General features: G+C 41.3%; 2 protein-coding genes across 4 annotated transcripts in view; one reads left to right on the top strand and one right to left on the bottom strand.

Moving 5' to 3' along the window:
• The window catches only part of sntb1 (syntrophin, basic 1), a 36,615-nt gene extending 26,453 nt beyond the window's left edge, over positions 1-10,162 (top strand). The window contains exons 4-7 of the mRNA XM_061259152.1: positions 1,981-2,117; positions 2,428-2,624; positions 8,185-8,375; positions 9,536-10,162. Of these exons, the coding sequence (XP_061115136.1) occupies positions 1,981-2,117; positions 2,428-2,624; positions 8,185-8,375; positions 9,536-9,628 (618 nt within the window). The 3' untranslated portion in view covers positions 9,629-10,162. The remainder of the gene's footprint in view (positions 1-1,980; positions 2,118-2,427; positions 2,625-8,184; positions 8,376-9,535) is intronic.
• A 6,392-nt stretch (positions 10,163-16,554) lies between these two features.
• The window catches only part of mtbp (MDM2 binding protein), a 36,380-nt gene continuing 29,281 nt past the window's right edge, over positions 16,555-23,653 (bottom strand). For all 3 annotated transcript variants that reach the window (XM_061220189.1, XM_061220180.1, XM_061220196.1), the window contains 4 exons: positions 18,961-19,201; positions 17,849-17,962; positions 17,488-17,553; positions 16,555-17,080 (listed from right to left, as the gene is read on the bottom strand). In XM_061220189.1, the coding sequence (XP_061076173.1) occupies positions 17,042-17,080; positions 17,488-17,553; positions 17,849-17,962; positions 18,961-19,201 (460 nt within the window). In that variant the 3' untranslated portion in view covers positions 16,555-17,041. The remainder of the gene's footprint in view (positions 17,081-17,487; positions 17,554-17,848; positions 17,963-18,960; positions 19,202-23,653) is intronic.

The raw sequence follows: 23,653 nt of genomic DNA, 5'->3' as shown, positions 1-23,653 counted from the left end.
GGCGGCTGGTACTCTTCATCACATAGTCTTGTTGCGTCCACTTCAGAGTATTCACATATTCACAGCGGTAGTTGATGGAAATTCGCTCAACATTTGCGAAACATTTGAATAGAAACCTAACTTCTGCTTTTGCCACACATTTACAATAAAAAAAAGTATGTTCAGCATTTTGAGTTTATCTCCGTTATCATATTGTTTATTTTTGTGATTTTTTGCCAATAATTCTGGAGCCCACTGGACTAATATCTATTTTTCTTTGAGTTATGGGTTTTTTTTTATTTTTTTATTTTATTTTATTTTATATAGAGTATTATCATACAAGTGTTATAATTTCCTGACACAGTGCATGGAACAAAGGATTTAAAATGCACTTTCAGCTTGTGTCAATATGTTTTTGCATGTCTGTGTACACATCCCAATATAATCTCACCAATTACAGGTAGTCAATATCTGCAAACCGGTAATGTTGGTTTTTGTGTTATTTGTAAAATATGACTCTCATATTATAATTGTAGATGTAAAATTGAAGCTGTTATCTCCATTTATACATTTTACCCATCCACCCATTCCAAAAATGATAGTAAAATATTGAACACTTCCTTGTTTTCAAGGGATTATTACACCACATTTCCATGAAAATGCAGTCTGAAGAAAGAAATGCATGCAGCTCGGCCCCTGTCTTCTGTCAGTATGCAGATATTTCTTTCCCTGCAAACAGACGCAAACAGTGGCTGACAATAATTAAAGCCATCACCTCTGTGGAAAAACAAACACAGAAAGCAATAACTCTGTCATTACAGGAGTCAAACAATTCAATAAAACCACAGGCTCCATTTTGGGAGGAAGAGACTGGCGGTTGGATACGGTCTAAAAAAATATTAGCTTCATATAAACGTTGTTACACGCACACTGTACTTTATAAAATGTACCATATCCATATGGAATGTATGTTTTTTGTCATTTTGAAATTAGTCCCTATGGTCTGCAGTGTATAATCGTACATTTTGTATGCGACTGTATTGCACAACTTGGAACTCCTCCCTTGTTTAAAAGGGCAAGTCCACAAAGTTGAACAAACTTTCATATGCTAACAATTTCACACAGCACAAACAACCTCTTTCAAATGTTCTGAAAATAAACATGCACCTGCAAATATATAGACAGTGACACACAGACACTCACACATAAACTCACACTCATGCATGAGTGCTTTACACTTAACCTACAGGTGCAAACAGAGTCGAACATAGGGTGTTATGACATAATTTCCTGCTTGGTTAGTCACCCTTCACATCTAATGCAACAGATCTGATTCTGTATTCATAATTCATAGGATCTATAATCAGTTTAGATTTTCAGCTCAGTTTGGATGCATGTAGGATATGGCTGGTCTTGACCAACTCTCGTAATTCAAATCCCTGATCACCAACCTCTACATCTTGCACCTGGAGAGTAGGGCTTTGGCCTATACAGACACAGTGATCTGAAACACTGGCTGATTGACCATAATAAGTGCCTTACAATGACAACGTTTTTTAAATGTAGTATATTTGTGTGAAGAGCAAAGTCAAATTTAACACCGGTGCCATTGGTGTCACTGGTACAGTATGTCATGCGGATGATATGTTGGTTAATTGCCGATATGCCTAGCTTGTATTCTTTACACAGGCGCATGCACTCACTCGACTCAATAAACTCACTTGACTCACTCACCTCACTAAACTCAATGAACTCAACTTACTAAACTCACTCGACTCACTCGCCTCACTAAACTCAATGAACTCAACTTACTAAACTCACTCGACTCACTCGCCTCACTAAACTCAATGAACTCAGTTAACTCACCTCACTAAACTCACTCACCTCACTAAACTCACTCGACTCACTCGATTCACTCGCCTCACTAAACTCAATCAACTCAACTCAACTCACTCAACTCGACTCACTTGCCTCGTCTCGGCCCCTTGTGTTATGTTGCAGACAGAGAATGAGAAGCAGAGCTGGAAGCCGGTGCTGGTGGTGGTGACGGAGAAGGACCTGCTCCTCTACGACAGCATGCCCCGGGTGAAGGAGGCGTGGTTCAACCCCGCACACACATATCCTCTACTCGCCACGCGGTACGCCCCATACACACACTTACACACATATCCCCTATTAACCATGGAGTATAACTCCTATACACAAATACACACACGTGCGCTCACACACACGCACACACACACACACACACACACACACACAAACATCTGGAACCTGGCATCAAAGCAAGATTGTTTTCACACTGAAACCAATACCACATTTATTATTGGCCAAGACTATTAAAGGTATCACTGTAAAGAGCCGATATTGTGGTTGACCGTAGCACCACTCTGTCTGGCAATTATTTCCTCATAACTGATTCATACTGTGTTCCCTGTGCCCTCACAGGCTGGTGTACTCTGGTCCTGACAGGGGATCCCCCCAGCCAGGTCTGGAGCTCTCCTTCGCCACGCGCACAGGCACGAGGCTGGGGATCGAGGCCCACCTCTTCAGAGCAGAGACTAACAAGGACCTCTCGCTCTGGACCAGGCACATTGTGACCGGCTGCCATGCATCCGCCGAGATGATCAAAGAGGTTACCACAAGTGAGTGCTACGCTAAATCCACACGGTCAAAGAGGTTACCACAAGTGAGAACTTGGTCAAATCCACACGGTCAAAGAGCTTACCACAAGTGAGAACTTGGCCAAATCCACATGGTCAAAGAGCTTACCACAAGTTAGTACTTGGTCAAATCCACCATGATGCAATAATGAGTACCATCCTAAAACTGCCTTGCCCGCAAAAATTTCCACAATGCCAATTGGCGATTGGCCACAGAGTCCGCCATAATGACTGACCCATCCTGACTGCATGCAGTCAAAGAGGTAGAAGGCCCCTGGCCATGTTCTGGCTGAGTTTTGCAGGAATTTTGACTGTGTCATGTAAAAACATAGTATGTTCTTATTTTTCAGTTGGTTCAAAATGCTATGGTTGGCTAAACCATAGTCAAATCAAGTTTTATTTCTAGAGCACATCTCACACAGGAAGGAACTCTGTGTTCTGTGTGCTTTCAACAAGAAGTTTATGTACAACAGATAAAAGATCAATGTGGTGTTGATGAATGGAAAGATACATATTGTTCCTGAAATGAGCATATGGTAAGCACGTGTTTTAGTAATGTGTTGGAAAGGGACATTTGGTAAAGGATGCTGAGAGAGCAATGAACAATGTCCCTCATGCACAACAGCACACTCGTGCTCCCCAGAACTTAGACAAATGCTAATAATAATAGTAATAATAATACAAAAATAATAATAATAAAAAAGTGTCCTGATTACTTCAGTTGGATTTAATGGAATTTTTTTATTATGCTGCTTGAAATCACTGATATCACCCAGTATTAATTACAAAGCAACATGATCAGCTGTTGACACTATCGCAGGACGCAGATGTAGCTTGTTTTTTTTTTTTCATTTTCATTACGAATTAAGGCAGTATATGGAAAAGACAAGAATTTCGTCATTGAAATTTCAGAATGTAAAGCCAGCATTCATTACCATGAATTTACTGAGCCATTTCTTGTCATTTCCTATCCTCAGTGGCCACAATATTTCTCCTATTTCTTGATTCAATTCAGTTCAGTTTTATTTGTATATCACTTTTTACAATACAATATTGTTATGAAGCAGCTTTACAAAGCTGCTGTTACAAAGCAGCAGACTAAAAACACCTTTTCAAACTGTGCCTTAGTCCTACCTCCTGATTTCCCCCCCCCCCCCCCTTTCCGATATCCCAATCCCTTGTGTCTAACCCAAAAAAAGAAGAAAAAAAGCACTTATGATGACTGTATGTTTAGAACAGCACTTCATGTGTATTTTACTAGTTATGCATGTGTTTTTTTTACTTGTGGAAGAACCTATGCACTTGTAAGTCACTTTGGATTAAAAGCGTCCGACCAAATTACTAAAATGTAAAATGTACAAAGAGCCCAGGCCTGAGACCCCCTCAGAGCAAACATTGGGCAACAGTGGCAAAGGAAAACGCCCTGACTAACAGGAAGAAACCTTGAGCAGAAGCAAGCTCAGCGAACCCAAGCTCTGCTTCTGGCCAGCAATGGGAAAACAGTGACAGTAGTGTTGTATGTAATATATAAATAAATAACTTTAGTTAATAAATTAAATCAATAATTATAAAAATAATAAATTATGCAGAAGACAAATATAGATGATTATGGGAAGGTCCGTTCTTGGCACAAGGAGGGCAGAAGTAGCAGGTTAGCTGAAGCCGGTAATGATATTCGCAAAAGCAGCTGTATTTACATTTCTTTTTTTTCTCTCTTTCGGTGTAATGAATCATAATGAACAGAGTAAAACTTTGCCAGAGAATTTTGTGTTTGCCGTATTTTCCTTGGGGGACTGCTCTTAGCTTAGGATCATAAGAAGAAAATGTCATAGGCTCAATGATAAGGTCCGTGGATATCACTCGCTCCAGTTTAATGGCTCTCCTGCAGTTTACATAAGAGAGGGGCTCTATTTCAGTAATCCTCAATGTACTTCAGACCGCAGCACTGATGAGCTGCAAAATCCACAGTGAGAACACCCGAGTTCAGTGTTCTGGTTCGAGTTACAGGCCTTGACGTAAGAAGTGCGCTTTCTCCAGACTAAAACGTCACCGTCTTGGCCGATTCCGTTCCGTGCGTAGCTTGCGGACTCCCATCCCGTGCTCAGCCGCTCAGCACCGGACATGGGGGGGGGGGGGGGGGGTTGCTACATCATATCCATATGGAAGACATTAGGAGTTTCCACTTTTAGAAAGGAATGCCACTGCGAAAGTTCTTCTCTGTGTGGTCCTTCTGCGGCCGGGCAGCGGACGCTGGCAGGGTACCCTGGGAACTGCACTTTGCGGTTTCTCCCTCTCCTCGCTGCGGCCAAAACAGGCACCAGCACGAGATAATTTGTCTGTACTTCGTCACAGGACAAGTTGGATATGAACAGAATGCTCACATCGACTGTGAGATGCACGCTTTGAAAGACAAAGCTCATTATTGAGATACCGAGACTGTGCTCTCTCTCAAGACTACTCAATTCTGACAAATGCATTTGTGAATTATGGAGAAGCGCATAAATACTTTATTGAAAAATATTATTTTTATTATTTACTTTATTTTGTTGTGTCAGAGCTCCTCTCACATGTCTTCTCAAGGGTGGTAAAATGGGAAATCCGTTAGAGAAGTACTATTATTCTGCATTTGAAACATAGTCTTCATACTATACAGTCATTTGGTTATTACAAAACAAATTGTGTAATGCTTTGTTTTTTAATAGGTTTTCTATGTGATTCTTTGGATATCTAATGCAGTAATTTCATGGCTATAAAAATAGATAATTGCATTACTGAATATAATGACTATCAAGTCAGGGACACAATTATGAATTGAGTCAAACATGGGTTGGATTTTTTCCACAAACTACTCAAAGGTATAAAACCACAGATAGGACCTAACTATGTCTGGAAAGTAGGTTATATTGAGGTTTTGAAGATTAAATGAATTGGAAAGAATGTAAAGGGATATGCAATTTAATTGGCTTTGGATGGACTGTATATGTCAGTAAATATTTAGCAGGCAGTTGATTGTTATGCGATGAATCATGCCATGCTAAAGGAACTGAAAGTCAACAGTCGACAATATATAATTGTACAGTTTATAGAAAAGCAGATGAAAGGCCTTTGTGTTCAAGAACTCACAAGTAGTTTTTAACAGGGAAATCGCTGTGAAATCAGCCAGCACTTTGTAGTTACAACAGACAACAAATTTTCAAAGAAAGCACTTCATTCACAAGTCTCTCACTTTTTCTGAGACCTTCATAAAACACGTCAAGTTCAAAATAGTTCAGACATCAAATCCTTTCTTTGTTCATGGAAATGACAACCTCAGCCTTTTCTTGATAAACAAGATATATTTTCTGATACATTTTTCTACAAATCAGAAAGTAAAAGAAATAGAGTTTTTGGTTTTGTAGGCTTATCTGGGATTTTACATTTGACGCTCTAATGCTACTACTTGCATACAGACACATTTTTTGCTGTGGCTTTTGAGGTGTGGGTTGAAGAGTATAGTAGCATTCTCTAATGCAGGGGATTCCTGACCTATTTAATATCACAGCCCCTTAAAATGACCACAGTGTGGCTGAGGACCCTCAAATCAATAAAATGGTTAACATTGGATGTCTTTAACCAACAACTACATCTGAAGTACACTGGATCCTTCCATATGTGTTCTCTAACCATATCACAAATTATAGGTAGACTTATGGCTGTCATCTTTGCCAGGGGTGTTTGCACAAAGTATTGAACCAGTGGTGCCAATATTTTTTGGATCCATATTTTTTTGGTTGATTCCATTTACTCACACTGCTTTACATACATGTTGGAAAATAAAGCTTATATCAATAACTGCATTGTTATTTAGTTTGCAGCATTTTATGTGCATATTTATCAAGGGTGCCAATAATTCTGGAGCCCACTGTACATGTTTACACTCATATTTGACCCCTTTTGGTTTCTTGGAAACCTTCTAAAAACAAAATGCAAGGACTGACTAATGCAAATGAGTCATTATCTCACAGTATGAGGAACAGGGCCCGTTAAGTTCCTCGCTGCAGTTTGCTGCTACACAACTCTTGGGACTCAGAGATGCAGATTAGCCCTTTAGAACTTCGGTCTATCACATTTTGTCTGTCCAAAAAACGATTAATGGCAGGCGCAATAAAGCATGCAGTGCTTGTGCAAGGAAAAGATTAACTCTGCATCAGATTAAAGGCTCTTTGTTTCTGGCCCTCGTTCCATATTTGGGGGTTTTGGTGGGAAAGGCCCAACTGGCACCAGACTGACATTTCCATTACCTGTGCTGCGATTTCAGAGAAGGGCAGCTGTTGCACCCCGGCCAAATGAGGCCCCACATTTTTGGCTACGAAAGCATTCAGCCGGACAGTACCCAAATTCCTTTCCTCGCGGGAAAACTCCCGTTTTTTCATTCTTTCATCAGAAGGCACACTGATAACCAGAAAAGCAATGCTTTTTCTAGCTCGCCAAGTGCATTCCTTTCATCTTGGGCTTTGAGCGAAGATAAAGTTTCTGTTTGGGGTCCTCGACGTCTGAACGAGTTGGATGTGTTCGCTTATATGCTCAACACAGCCATTTCTACTATCCCCTGCACAACCACAAAATAGCTATAGAAAATCTGGACAGGGCTGGATTGAAAAACACTGGGAATAAGATTTGGTGGCGAGGCTCATTTGCCTGATCATGCGATAAAATGCATTCTACAGAGTGTAGCCAGGGTACGCAGTTTAGCTAGCAAATAATGCGGAGGGTAGGGGCCTGAGTTTGCCCTCTATAATTCACCCACCCAGACATCACCTTTTTTGGAGGGGGTGGGATCATAGCTCTTTAGTGGAGGAATGGCACTATAAACATCACAGGTTGTAAATTATCGAATAGAAATAGTTGGTAGTTATAGGAACCAAACTTGATCTGCCTCAATCTAGAACATTCCTGTGCTTTCCGGCTCACTGTCATGGCTGAAAGGGTGGCCTTTGTTAGGAGCTGAAAGCATGTGTGTGTGAGAGAACATTTCTGGTGGGAAACCCAGAGACTGCAACACCGATCGAGCGTCACAGGTGGGAATAATGTTACAACCATTGTGCGGTGCCCGGTTCTGACTTGGTTATAGTTTAGCGTTTTTCCGGAAACTTCATTTAAAGTTGAAAATGCTGTAAGGAAGATCAAATTTAGCTTATGCTTTTCCTCGTGCCGTCATAGCAAAGCAAATTTAAGATCAACTCCTTGTCTGTCAAGGCACAATTTTTAGGCTTTAACAAGGCTCATTTAAAAAATAAATTGCACAGGAATGATCAACAAACTTCACTACAGCCTTACCCCAAATGACTATCATGCTGAAATTAAAAAAAAAAGTTAAAAAAATTTCCATTGGAGAACTCAGGTTCACCCTGTACATCAAAACGAGAAGCAGTGTGGAGTACACGATTAAACCTCGCAATGCAATGGTGAAAGGGCATAGCCACTACAGCCATTTTCTTCATCAAGCAAAAAGACCACAGTGAAGCGTCTGTGCTAACATTACCCTTCCGACCTCCTGTTTCAGGTTGTATGTACAAGAACCAGGAGTGCCGGCTGACCATCCACTACGAGCAGGGCTTCTCCGTACTGGCCGAGCTGGAGGGGGCCTCCCTGCTCCAGCCGCTGTTCAGCTACCCCTTCGAGAAGCTCAGGATGTCTTCCGACGACGGCATTCGGATGCTCTTCCTGGATTTTGGCGGGAAGGAGGGTGAAATTGTGAGAATTCTATGGTTTCCGTGCACTTTACATTTTAGCTAACGCTTTTATCCAAGGCCACCTACATTTGCTTAGACTAAGCAGTGGAGCAATGTGGGGTTAAGGGCCTTGCTCAAGGGCTGTGTCGATCTTATCGTGGCTACACCGGGGCTTGAACCACCAACCTTCTGGGTCCCAGTCATGAGCGTGAGCTGCTTTTGGTAGCCAATTATGCATCGAGTAGGATATAATGCATATCTCCATTTCGTAATAGACGTATGATGTTAAACACATCCTCCCGCATATGCGACCTATGGGATTATCTGACACTTTCAATGTTTATGTCAGTTTTTAATTGACTGACTGCTTGATGAAGTGCCAACTTTTATGTGAGTACATTGTATTCAGCCCATATTTGTGCATCAATGCAAGCTGGGATGACTGTAACTTCACCAGCATATGAGATTTTTAGATACCAGCAAATAAGGATTGAATAGACAACAGATTGTATGCCATCACAGTATAGTATCCTTATTTGCTACTATACTGTGATGGCATACAAGGCATACAATCTGTTGTCTATTCATTGCTTTTCACATGGACCAATTGATTTCACCATTTTCCCTGATGAGTTAGAAAATTTTGTCTCATTTCATGTACTATTGCCAAATATTTATGTTCTATCTTTTTTCATATTGAAAAATAGTGTTTAATACTCACAGTGAATCTTAACCAGTTTATATGTCCTTCCCTGTATCTACCTCCCCTCTAAGCAACTGAGTTAGGTTTTGAGGTAGTTTATGTGTCTACATCACACATTGCATACACATCACATAATACTCATTGCCCCATCTGAAAAGGTCTTGCTAACATTCAGCAGTAAAAATAAACAATGTTGAAAAACAATCCACTTGTGTATATGGCACCAGGGGAATTAAATTCTCACTTTTGCCCATTGGGAGGAACATTTCAAACATTAATTATGCAAGTATGTAAGTAAACAGACCTTTTTATTTATGATTCGTACAACAGTGCCAACAATCATTAATCTTGACATTGCTGCCAAAAATATTGCAAAACCGCAGGGTAAAAAATATATGTAATGGATTTGTTTATACTTTGTTGTGATTGTATATAGTGTGCATTTTGAACCTAATGCAATCCTTTTTCTTGTTTCAAAGCAACTGGACCTGCACTCTTGCCCAAAGCCTGTAGTCTTCATCCTCCACTCCTTTCTCTCGGCAAAGATCGCCAGACTGGGCTTAGTGGCATGAGAACGTCATTCTCAAGCACAGATGAGGGCACATCGGATCTAAAAGACTGGAGTACAAACCAACCAGACACAGGTCCCCTCCGGTCCGGAGTCAGTCTGCTCCAAACAAATGGAAACGCATTTCACAGAACAATTAGCTGATTTATAGAATTACACGTTACCCTTATATTAACAGTGTAATGATAACCACTGTTATTCCCGAGATGATTTTAATGAAAAAAAAAAAAAATTCATGCGCTTTAGAAAAATAAATTCATCTGCGAGAACAACACTAACATGTTTTTTTGTAATTAAAACAGTACTGGAAGTATCATTTAGCATTCATTCCACAGCTAAAATGTTTGATTAGTAAGCTCTCTGCCAAATGTTTAGAACTAACCTTAATGTTAGTGAGGGTAAAAGGAAGGCTCGGTTGCGTGACACCGGACTTTAGCTTCAAGTAAATTATCATACATCTTTGGCAGCTAATGTGAATGAGTAAGATAGCTTTTGAATCTTTGTTAATACACATAAATGACATTATTTAAAACCAGAATTGTTCTTGTTACTGACTTATTTCTTGCTTGAGGAATCTTTTCTATGTTGACAAGTTTTAAAATGAATTATTTTCATGTGTAATACCCATTCCCCACACAATCAAACACAACAGGTCTTGGGAATGCACTACAGTATGGTCTAAATAAAGACAATCAATCCAGAACATTCTTTCTGATGCCATGGAAAAGAAAAACCCTTTTGTGTAACAGGTGCAAAACTTCAGTTTCAGTGGTTCCCAAAGTATGGGTTATAGGACCATTTAAGGTGGGTTAAGAAACACTGGAGAGGAAAAGAATCTGCAATCTGCAAATAAAACACACACGCACAAAATGATACCCATCCCTCACAAACACAAATACAGGCCTATGCTTACACATGCCCATATACAGATCCATACATTAATGCACAGTCATGCACACACGCTCATAAACATGTGCCCACACACACACACACACACACACACTTTCCACTGAATTAAAACGACACCATGAACTGCACTCATCACAGTGCACACCCAGCCGTTTTGACATGTTCATGTATTCATGTATTCATGAATGTATTCATTCTTCTGTAAAGATGCATTAATAAGGGGTGTATCCCACTCAATCCCACAAAACAAGTTTCTACTCCAGCTCAAAATATTCCAGACTGCAGTCACAGAAAACGCTGTCACAGGCACGCACAGTCCTCCTTCCACGGCCCGAACGTCCTGTTATGAGTTCGGACGAGCGCGCAGAAATGAACTTTAGGTGTCCGCGATGCACCGTTCCCCTTGAAGCGGGATCCAAAGCTCGCACAAACAGGGGCATTGTTAGGGCCCTGAATGGGAGCTTGCAAATCAAAGGCCGGGAGGGCTTCCAAGTTAACCAGTAATTAGAGTGGGTATTGTCCCGGCCCGGAGGCTCCCAGCGACTCCAGCCGTCGGACGGTCGTAGATTTTGGGGGCTGAGACAAGCCCTTCAGCGGGGGGGGAGGTTTAGCAGGACATCCTGGGTCTTGCCACAAATAATCCCTAATAAGCCGCATACCTCTCGGAAACAGCAGGTTATCGCCGGCTTTCTGGCGGCGGATGCGAGATGCGGTGAACTGCAGACCTGGGGTTTGTGTTGTTATTCGGCCCATGCCAGAAGTATGCCATTTAGCAGATGCGACGTGAAAACTTGGTTCTCAAGGTTATTTCATTTGCAGGCTGTTTCGGGAAGTTTCCCGAACTAGTTTCCACAACTGATAGCTGTAAAACCACTGTTCCTTTCACCAACTGATAAGCTTATCAATCGCATTTCAGAGGGAAACATCTCTCCACAGGTCCTGATAAATCATTTATATATATATTATGTTACTGCAACCATTAATTACCATATATTACAACAATATTAGCAACAGAGGCCTGTTAGGTACTCTTTCACTAGACTAAAAGATTTTTCTAAAAGCATACTAAAAAGAAAAAGCGGTGTTCTTGCATAGCACACAGACAATAGTACTTTCAGAATAATTTCTCAGTTCCAATACAATTCCAATGTGAAAAAACTTTGTTTCAAATGAAAATATTGTGAGAAAGGGTAAACAAACAGATGAATATTAAAATGTGCATATTTTGCTGCTATCCCTTGCACTTCTCACCTAATCTTTTTGCTGCGATACATTTCTTCCTCTATAGTAGCTAATCTGTTAACCAGCCAACCAATACTAAAGCTGTTCACATTTAATTATACAAAAAATATATTTTAATATATTTTAATGGTTACATTTTTAAGGAAAAAGGGACAGCCCTAATGGGCAATCCCTATAATTTAATGAGGGTCACCTTGAAATAGTTGAGAGAACAACCAGTGCAATGACATAGTATCTATATGAAGCAGTGAGGTAAAGTAGTGGCAGTCATTATGAAATTCAAACCTGAGAGGTCTGTTGCTTGGCACAAGTTCTGAGCCATTTTAATTAAGTGCCTGTTGGGGTTCAGTACTTTTCATTTGAAATGCCTTGTGTTTTCTCTTTCACATGTTGCAAATTTACTGCTGTACAGGGATCAGGTGCATCCCACACCACCTACAAATACCCTGCCTTTTCATACATGGTTTAGACTTATCTGATAAATTGAAACCTGAAATTGAAAAGTCTTTTGGAAACAGATTTTCGCATTGGTTTCACTTGTTCTCAAAGGGGTATTCTCAGGTTTATAACATGGAAAAAAGAAGACTGCAAAGTCCTCTGCTTATACAAGTGAATTTTCCGGCACTTTCCAGCACGGAAGTGTGTGCTTCTTGCACTGAAGATGGCAGGACCTTGAATTTGCCCATGCATCATCTGTGTGTAATGGGCCTTCAGAATGGCCCATTACACATAGGAAAAAAAAGTTCCTCTATTGTTGAGAAATGACAGATCAGCCTATGCAATTCGCATTATACTTTCACCCAAAACACAGGCTAACCTCCACTGGAGGGAAAATGGCAGTTGTTTGAAAGGTGCGATGCATCATTTACATAAAATGGGAAACTTGCATTTCGGCATGAAAATAAACAGATGATTACACAAGTGCAGAGCCCTGTGTAATCATGGATTGACATCACGATTTAAGTTATGAGTACGTTGGAAGCTATTCAGTGCTAGGTAGCATGGTCTCATGAATACCTTCAAAGGCGTACTATGCAAGATTTTCACCTTGAAAAAATAAACATTCTCAGTCATTACTATCATAACATCGGAACTGTGTCTGTGTTCACTTCTACCTTGTCTACAAACTCCTTTGGCCTCTTCTGGGCATGGGCCTTTTATTTCTGTACTGTATCTGAAAATCATGTGTCCAATTCACTGAACTCATATGCTCTATGATCCAATAGGAGGAGGAGGAGGGCAAGAGGAGACGTGTATGGATTGGCTACTACAGAGGTGAGCTGGGTTTGCGAGAGATTAGCCTTGGTGGCTAACCATTAAGCAAGTGGCTAGTTAGCATTCGGTAACATTACAGTAGGTAGCTGCTGTTATTAGCTAACTAAATTCAGTTTCGTACATCACTTGGCTGGCCATGATCGCTTGATCCCACTGCACAGTACTACTGGGCAATTCTACTGGCTTATTTCCTCTTCTGGGCAGGGAGCTCAGGCCTAAATCCAAAAGATTAGGCTCAAGCCTAAATCCACTCCCGGACTTTCAGAAGACTTGAGATGTCTGATAAAAAATAACAAATTGATGTGTTTGTGAATATGCATGCTTATGTTACACAATTGTGCAATTGCTTCCTTCCTTATAGTCTACAGCGGCCAGAATCATTTTGGGAATGTAGGGTGGGGTTGAGAATGGGGGCGTAGACGTATTTCGTGTGTAAACACATGAGTGAATCGAGGAAAGAAATCCTGCAGAGTATGCCTTTGAGTCCACTGCTGTAAAGAATTGAGCCATATTAAAGGTCACAGAGTTCAGGCTGCACACATAGCACTATATTTATGCCTCAACTGCTGCAGATATGAGAACTCAAATGTTGGGTGCAATGTCAAATGAGGATGTTGTCTCCAGCAGTCAACCAACTCTGTCAAACACTGTCTTGTTTATGTACTGTATATGCATGTACATATTATATTTCAGGTCCTCACTTTGAGTTGACATGATAGATTAAATAGATAGAACCTACTGCACAGTTGCAGGTTCAAATTGACTGTACTAACAAACACAGTGTTAACAAAGTACAGTATATGCATGTTGGAGATACTACTGGCGTGAGTCATAATCAACCACATTGTTTGTTCACTGGCATTGAAAATTCTTAGCCAAGACGTATTTGGTTTAACAGAAACATGTTCTGACAAGTTGTTCTATTAATCAAACCACAACTTCCTAGTCCTTCAAGGAGACTTCCACAGAATCATTAATCCAGATAATCCGCAGTCTGAATATTTTTTTCCCCCAACGTGATGAAATGCAAAACGAAGGGCACTGATAGCATGTGTCCTTCATGGGTGTCCCACACCATTAATGTATGGTACAACCCACTGTTCCCACAATGCCGTGTTGCCCAGCGCCCACAGGAGAGGACAATGTTCCTGTGTTGAACAAGAATGCGTTTGCTTAGCCTACGCTGCCAAATCTGGTACAGCGGGAGCGGGTTGAGCCATGGCATGAATGGCAGGGGCCGCAATGTCATCCCGCAAACATGCACCCAGTTCTCAAGCCCCGGTGTAGTCACGATAAGATCCACACAACTGTTGGGTCCTTTAACAAGGCCCTTAACCCCACATTGCTCCAGGGGGATTGTCCCCAGCTAAGTCAAATCAACTGTAAGTTGCTTTGGATAAAAGTATCCGCTAAATAACTACTGCCATACACAACTAGTAATGACCTACTTCAGCCTGACCTTGCTGTATCCCAAGGGTTAAAAAGTTAATTATATATTTATTGAATTAACTATTAAATTATCATCATCCCTGTTTTTCAGACAGCGTCTTTACCTCTGGTTTGCTGCAGTAAAGGCACTACCCAGGAATAAATGCCAGACTGCAGGGCCGTTTAATCATCACAAATTACACACCGCCGCTTTGACATTAAACACAGGGTAGAATGACGACGCAATCTTCTTCAGGTTCCTGAGCACTTGGAACCTACGCGAGGCATAAACAGATTGGTGTAGCCATTCCGTTTCACATTACAGAGTAGCCTCTGTGTTGCTTATTTCACAGTTGGATGCTCTCCCTGTAATTGAGTTACATTACGGAAACATGGCCGTAAAGTGCAACGGGGGGCAACCTCGCCGGTGGAGTTTCCCCCGCTTATGGCGGTGGGATCAATAAGTTTGCGCCACTGAGAAACTTTGAGACAATACAACAGATAATTGAGAAGTCTACTTGGGGGGGGGGGGAAGCGGCAAGGTTTAAATCACCAATGTATAATTGCTCCAATGTGAAGGGTAAGGGTATTGTACAAGACAAATGTAATGCTGCCGACTTGGCATGGCATTTCAGGGCGTTAGGATGGAATCTCGTAAAACAATTCATACAGCAATCACCAGATCCACCAGATACTTGGGTCATCAATCGTGACATTGAATATTTAAACTTCAGCAACAGGAAGACAGAACCTTCACACTGTATCTTCTTAAAATACATTAAGATGTGTGACCAAGGACACTACTTTGGCAATGTGTGTGTACTGTGATATAGTACACAGAACCTCTTGTAGTTAAAGGTACAGTAGGTCATTTTGGACTCCTAACGGTCGACACCCTCAAACCACAACACTGTTTATCCCCCTTCTCTGTGAACGTGCTGACGTTGAAACGCCATTGGCTGTGGCAATTAGAACCAATTTTTAACCAATGAGCTTGAATTTAAGGCCTATAAACACAGGTTGGGGCCAACATGTCAGTGAGCCTGGTCTTGCAACAATGTTTTAACACAAAAATCTTACCTATTGTACCATAAAAAAATTTGAGGGTGGTAAACAAGGAGCTGACCATCTTTACAATCTGTGAAATCATATACGGTATGACAGTTGGATAATGAAAATAATGAAATCATTAACAAGCTAGCACCTATGAGTTGAAATATTTCTTGCAGCAGCCCAGTACATTTATAGACAAACCCAGATTCTCCAGGGCGGCATCAAAACCTGAGGGCTTCACACATTCATCTTCACCACATCCTGCTATGACACTTTTATAAATCCACACTCAGCTTATTTGAAGATTTCTCTATGTCTTTGGTTTCATTTCAGCACTTTTCACCAGACATTTCTTGCTGCTGGTCCCAGCGCACCCCTGTGTATTTTGGTTTTTGTTCCAACAGAGCTCTCCATTGATTAGGTCTGAAGGAGCTGATAATTGAACACTAGTCTGCATTTGACAGGTCTTGAGACTAATCAGCTTCAGGGCACTGAAGACAGAAGTGTTGCTGGCAGCATTTCAGTGATAATAGAACAACAAAAGTGCTTTTTTCCTCTCAACACATCTGTTGCCAACTTACAGTTAGGTGTTCAGTCGCTTAAATTGTTGCAGGCCCTATCCCAATAAATGAGACAAATCCTGATTAATCTCAGAACTAATTTGTATCTCTAATTTGGCACAAGGCACTTCTTTATCCTAAAAACTGGCACTGTTTGGGCTACAGTACATCAGTCACCTGTATATAGTAACCTGCAAGTATTGCTGTAAACAACAGCAAGCGGCCTACAGAAATGCACTACCCAGGTGATGGATGGGTCATTTGGGTAGAAAAAGCATGATGACTTCACCTAATTTGTCACGTAGCATCAACTAAATGCCCTTATTCATTATACTTTGTTGTACTCGTGAATACAGTATCATTCACTAAAACAGGTTCTGGGCCTCAAGAAAAAACTGACTCTAAAATATAAATAATACTTTGTCCACCTAATTCCAGCATTCAAACAAGCATATTCCAGTAGTTAATGATTTAAAACAAACACTTTAATGCATAGTATATTGACAATATTTGTAAAAAAAATACAGATACAGAACCATTTCAGACAATCGCAGAAATAGAATATGACATATTTGCATATTAAAGGGTATCCTTGAGCCCCTGCGTTATACAGAATGTTCTCATAAAAGTAGAAATAATGCTTTGAGCACTTCTTTAGTTAATGCTTCCACCCTGCTTGTATATTCTCACTGCAGCCTTGATTTGATTGATTAAAAGCAGACTGTTCATAACAGTTCTCTTTATCACAACTTTCAAAAAGTCTGCCTGTCTGGAAACCAAGATACATAACACACAGATAAATGTATTAATGGAATAAAATACATATTTAAAAATAACATGAATTTGCAGATTCTTCCTCGGCTGCCATGGTGACACAAGACCACATGGTCCCAGAGCCCAAGAACCTCATTGGCCACTAGTGACCAACCACTGCAGAGGAGGCCCCTCCCTCACTTCATAGAGGCCTTTTCCAGAACCCAATCTATCACCTGTGGAAAAAAAAAAATATAATAATAATAATAATAATTAAAGATGACTTTCCACGTACAATCAAACGTGGCTACTGACATAAATATTGATACACATCCGGCTGAAGTTCAGGTGTACCTTCGCACTTCTGCAAACAAAAGAAAGCAGGACGGTGCTCGACAAGCATGACAAACACACACATGGGACTTAACAAGAAAAACGTCCGATGGTGGACCAATTCATGGAAAGAACAGTTGGAGAACCCAGAAAAGCAAGAAGACAGGCAGAGATTTCATCTTACATTCAGGCTTTAATCCATTGCAGGACTGACTCAAACTCAAAACTACCTCAAAACCACATCACTGTTTGTGGATTTTGAAAGGGTGTGCATGTCCTAGCGGCTACCACATGAGGAAACGGCGGTTACCTGCTTCGCATTGCTGCTGGCGGCTTTTTTCATTTCCTCATGAAGTCCTCTGGAGGTTTTCAAATCCTGTTTACCATACAACAAACACGGGGGAAAAAACGGGAAATGGAACAGTTTTAGTCGGCCAGGGTCTGCACTCAGTCAGTGGCCTGTTGTTTGCAGTTTTGCTGTCAGTTTCCTCAGATTAAGTCACTTTGTAAGTTAGCATCACCACAACAATGCTAACAGCAGGAAGACACAGCATAGTGGAAGCCACTGCTTGATTGGCACTGCTCATGGCTTTCTGGCTGCAGTCTCTTAGGATTAGCATTACCATGTTGTACCTTCTGTAAGTTTAAAAAAGGTGAATGACAAAACATACCTTGAGATAGAACTTTGATATATCAAAAAGCCTTTGGCTGCAGGCGTTGAAGCTCCTGTGTTCATCTGAGATCCCATGGTGTTTCAATGTTTTAGCCACAACCTCTTTCAGCATCTGAAACAAGATGGCCGACCAATGGAAACTGGTGACAAAATGTGTGACTAATGGAAACACTACTAAACAAATTGAATGCCTTTGTTAAGTTAGATGTGTCACATTTCTCAGTAACTGTATCTTCGTTTTTTAAGCAGGCAGAATTATCTTCATCATAAACATTGTTGAGACACTACAAGTTTCACAAATGTTTTGCTTTTCCAGGGTTATTTCAGGAAAAATATTCTCAGCAGTGCACAGCTTCACAGACTTTAGCTTTAACCTCAATTAAGCTTATGAAGGAAAACCTAGAGCTTTTAAGAATCTTGTACACAAACATGAAGGATAAGGCTTTTGACAACAGGTCCAAATGAAGTTAATTTCTAAAATCAAATAGATAAAGGCAGGTTTCTCCCTACTGCAGTAGAAAGGCCGCGCTAAAAGTACTTCAGTATCTTTCAAGTTAGCTTTGAATCAAAGCGTTATTGGCCTTAACTTCCTGTTGAGGGAACATCACATGGCTAACAACAAACAATAAATCCTCAGCGGTTTACAGTGTTGCTTCAAAGACGGGGCCTACAGTGAGCCGTTTCCTTGAGACAAGCTGTCCAAACAATACCAAGCAATCGCCCGCAATAAGTGTATGAGTAATCTCAGTCCCTCTTATCGTGTTATTAACGCTTTCATTCACAAGCCCAATATGAAATGGCTCCACCCAAATCCCAGGAGTTTTCGGCTTAGGTAGAGAAAATTTTGAAAGTTGAGAAAATGTATTATGGTTTATTGGGGACTCGAAACAATAGTATTGCAGTCATTTTGATTGGTTGAAAAGGTTTAAGATCGAGAGTGCCATATGGCGCTCTTGTGATTTTACAGTAGTTACGCTAAAGTGCTATTTGGCACTCTTGGAACTGAAAGGGTCAAAGAATTAAAACAAAATAAGAAATAGAGGTAACTGAAAAAGGAATTAATAGATGCGACTGCGTGGCTTGGTGTCTTGCTCAGTGTGGAGTCCTCACCCTAACGTGTTTCTGCGAGCGGGACTCTTTGCTGGCCTGGTCGCCTGACTGCGTTTGAGGCATCCCCTGGGTGCATGGTGGCTTGGGGGCCGTGGGGGCCACAGGGGCGGGTCTCAGGCCTGAGGAGGAGTTGGACTGGGAGCGGGGCCGCTGCTGTCTTAGGGCCCGCACGGCTGGGTGGGTCCCGCTGCTGCCGCTGCCCTGAGAGGCCAGGGACTCGCTGCTCTCCGACTTGGACAACCTGAGCCAGCGAGAAATCAGGACTTCTCAATGACACATTACAGAGGCTGTGACATTACCAACACTGACATTACTGACACTGTCATTACTGATGCTGTAACATTACCAACACTGACATTACTGATGCTGTGTCATTACCAACACTGATATTACTGATGCTGTGTCATTACCAACACTGACAATATGCCACCACAGAAATCACAATCATTATACAGTTATACAGTCATCCTGGCTACTTCTAGGAAGATCCATCACAAACCTGCACATTTCATTTTTGAGTTGATTTGAGTTTCAACACTGCAGCCAAGAGCTGACCGTGCAAGGACATTATTAACAAAACTGAAGCTAAACAAATACATGACGTTATTCAGATACAATGGCACCATAAATATTGTATTATCCTGAGTGTTCACTGAAATGATGCAAGTTAAAATGATTTATTCTTATCAAGAAATTCTTTCACTCAAATCTATAAAACCAGATGCAGAAGTCAATTTTGTTTTACTGCGCTCAATGAAGTATAATGGAAACCAAAATATATAAAGGGTATTACTAGGCAGTAAAGCTTATATTGAGGTGTAACCAAATTGCAATGTCACAGCCAATCTGCTCTCTGTCTTTTTATGAGAATATAAAATATATATATAAAGAATGTTGACAATAGCACTGCCACCTCACAGCAAGGAGGTCCTGGGTTCGAATCCCCGTCGGCCGGGGCCTCTCTGTGTGGAGTTTGCATGTTCTCCCCGTGTCTGCGTGGGTTTCCTCCGGGTACTCCGGTTTCCTCCCACAGTCCAAAGACATGCAGGTTAGGCTGATTGGAGAGTCTAAATTGCCCGTAGGTATGAATGTGTGAGTGAATGGTGTGTGTGCCCTGCGATGGACTGGCGACCTGTCCAGGGTGTATTCCTGCCTTTCGCCCAATGTATGCTGGGATAGGCTCCAGCTCCCCAGCGACCCTGATTAGGATAAGCGGGTTCAGATAATGGATGGATGGATGGATGTTGACAATGAAACATACTGAACATACTTGCACCAGTTCCACAAAGATTATATTATAAGGATTATATACAGTACAGTCTGTAAGTATTTGGACAGTGGTACAATTTCTGTTCTTTTGGAAATTATACAATTCATATGAATGCAGGTATAAGAAAGCTTTCTATATCTAGTGTTGATTCTCAGCTTTTGATTGCCTTTGGAGCCAGTTATTGGTTTTTGTGAACATGAGGACCAGGGTTGTGCCAATGAAAATCAAGGAATCCATTATGATGCTGAGAAATAATAATAATAATAATAATAATAATAATAATAATAATAATGAAAAAAGAAAACAGCATGATGCATTGGAACATCGTTAAGAAAAAAATTAGGTGTATGTTTGGAATCATTGTCTTGCTGTAGGATGAAACACCACCCAATGAGTTTGATTGAACTTGAGCAGCTTCTGTACATTTCAGAATTCATTCAGCTGCTGCAATCAGCAGTTACATTATCAATGCAGGCATGTAAACCAGCACCTGTGACAGCTATACAAGCCAAAAATATAACGCCCCCACCATGTTTCACAGATGAGGTGGGTGCTTTATAACTGTGTTGCAAGTCTATCTTGGTCTCATCTCTCCACAATACGTTTTTCCAGAACTCTGCAGGCTCTTTTAGGTACCACTGAGCAAACTGTAACCTAGCCAACCTGTTTTTGCTGCAAACAAGTGGTTTGCATCTTGCAATGTAGCCTCTTGTAGATCGGTTTGTGAAGTTTCCTGCAGAGTAGTCACTGACACGCCTGCCCCCTGAAGAGGGATTCTGATTGGTCAGACAGGTTTTTCTTCAACTGTAGAGGTCTTTCTTGGCCTACCAGCCCCTTTACAATTACTGAGCTCACCAGTGCTCTCTTTCTTATTAAAGATGTTGCAAATTGTTGGGTCAGTGTATCACAGTTTTTTTTTCTTTTTTTTTCTTACTTATAATGGTTTCCTTGACTATGATTGGCACAACTCTAGTCAGATAACAGACAAGTGCAATCAAAAGCCTAGAATCAAGACTAGATACTGAAAGCTTTCTTATACCTGCACTAAGAAATTGATTACCTGACTAATGAGAAACAGTTGAGAAGCCAACTGCCCAATTACTTTTGGTCCCATAAAATGGGGTGACTATATATAAAAAGGGACACCTGATATAGATGTAAATATCCTCAAATTAAAGGTGGCAGTCTGTACTGGCTCTGCACTATTGGATTTGAAATTAAACGAGAATAACAATATGAGGTGCAGCCTGTCAGATTTCATTTTCCAAACGAAACCAATTTTACTTTCACTCTATAAATCCACATTCTTTCACTCAACCACTACCGCATTCTCAAACACACTCTCTCCCTTTCCCCCACTCCCACTTGCCCCCCCTCTCACTCTCCTCCCCCTCTCTCTCTCCCCTCTCCCCCTCTCTCTTCAAGGTGAAAACTTGCATTCAACAGCAGCCAGTGAGGGTCAGGCTCAGAGAGGTGGATTATTCATTCACAGGCCCCGGCAGAGCCCTCCATCTCAAATGAGCCTCTACACACTGCCCTTAGCTGCCCGAGCAGAACTAACAGCAGCCTAAAAGTCTCATGAAGAATCAATAAACAATCTGCATCCTACCATTTACTCGCCAAGCGTAGACACAAACGCGTATGCATGTCACTAAAGAACATGCATTTTTATAGCTCTAGTTCTCCAACTGGAGTATATACGCACACTGTAAGGGGTTATCACAATACCTCCAGGGGACACTTAATAAATAAACATGTAATGGCAGATTTTATTCAGCCTTTATTTAGCACTAAGTGTAATAATTTTTGCCCCCTATTTGTCTGAAGTACAATAGCTGAGGGCCGCCTGTAGCCAAGTGGTTAAGGTACATGACTGGGACCAGCACTGGTTCAGGGAGGACTGTCCCCTGCATAGTAAAAGCGTCAACTAAATAACAATGTATGTATTCAAGTCTCATGAACTGTAAATAAAGCATATCCAATGAGAAAACATGCATACCATTATTTAAACCATGGCTATTCATCTGATAGCTTGTGGCTGAAATGTGGCTTGCCTCATACGGACTCATTGTTAAACACCTGCCGGCAACATACAGTCGAGTTTCCCTTCCTGTTCAGTTTTTGAACAGTAACTTGACACTAGTGTAGGCACGTGCACGTATGAAAACACAAGGGAAATCTTTGGGAACCTTTTTTATGGTATTGGTAACATTCCACCATAAAATTGGGCTTTTGTAAACTACTTTTAAAAATGGCCATGTTCCTAAAGCCTCCCTCTTCAGCTTGAAAAAACTGATGCAGACAGCTAAATATCCCCCATGCCGTCCAGCAAGTATTTCCACATACAAATCTTTGGTATGCGGTCTCCTCAGGCATGTCCAAGGGACCAACATTTTGGTGAGATTATTTTACTTATTTTTCACAATTTAGTAACAGAACCCCCCCCATGACTAGGTTGTTCAACTGCAGGTACGAATCTGCCTGCAGTCCCTATGAGAACCGTAAGCGCACCTCTCGCCTAACGTCATTAGGAGCGGCTTAATGCGCAGACAGGAGCAGATCTGAGGGCCGGTCTGAATCTGCACTCCTTAATTTGATTCTGTTGCAATTCCGCTTTTATGTTCAATTTGAGGAGGATTTGGGTGATTCGGTTAGTAACCGTTTCAAATTCTAATTAGAAACATCAGCGCTTTCTCTGATGAGTCCGCGGGGTTAATGAGAAGATTAAGGAGAGGAAACGGGCGTGTGTGTGTGCGTGTGTGTGGGTGCGGGTTGTTTGTGTTAGTGTGTGTGGGGGTGTGTGTTGTTTCTGTTAGTGTGTGTGTGTGTGGGGTGTGTGTTGTTTGTGTGTGTGTGTGTGTGGAACTTGCACTGCTGGTTTAATGAGCACTCACATTCCAAAACTTGCTTCACCTCACCAGCTATCGTAAGCCATCCTGGGAGACCACTTGGCCTCCTACTGAGCATGCTCCATAAAGTCAAATTTCCCTTACCTCTTGTGCAGATAGGCACTGTCCGAGTCCCTCTATGGGGTTTGATTTCAAACTCTTGTGTGGATAGACAGTGTCCCTGTACTGGGGTTTGATCATTACCTCTTGTGCAGATAAGGATACGTAGTGGAGGCTGAAACACTGTGGGGGTTTTGAAGACCTGGCTTGATACAGCTCTAGATACTATTTAACTTTTAGGCAACTAAGTAGTCGGTACACATAGGGGTAGGAAAAGGCGAGCATTGCTGGGCTGAATGTTCTGTTCTGTTCTGTGACTGCCAATGTCTCTGCAACGGGGTTTGATCTTTACGTCTTGTGCAGATAAGACCCTGTCAATCTCTCTGTACTGGGTTCGATCTTTAGGGAAATTCCACGCTAACTGATGTCACAGCTTATGGATATTTGGGTGGTAAAGGCCAATAAGCTACATAAC

Source organism: Conger conger, chromosome 1 (assembly GCF_963514075.1).
Source record: "Conger conger chromosome 1, fConCon1.1, whole genome shotgun sequence".
NCBI classification, from domain to species: domain Eukaryota; kingdom Metazoa; phylum Chordata; class Actinopteri; order Anguilliformes; family Congridae; genus Conger; species Conger conger.
Note: the sequence above shows the minus strand (reverse complement) of the source record. Positions and strands in the feature narration are given on the sequence as shown.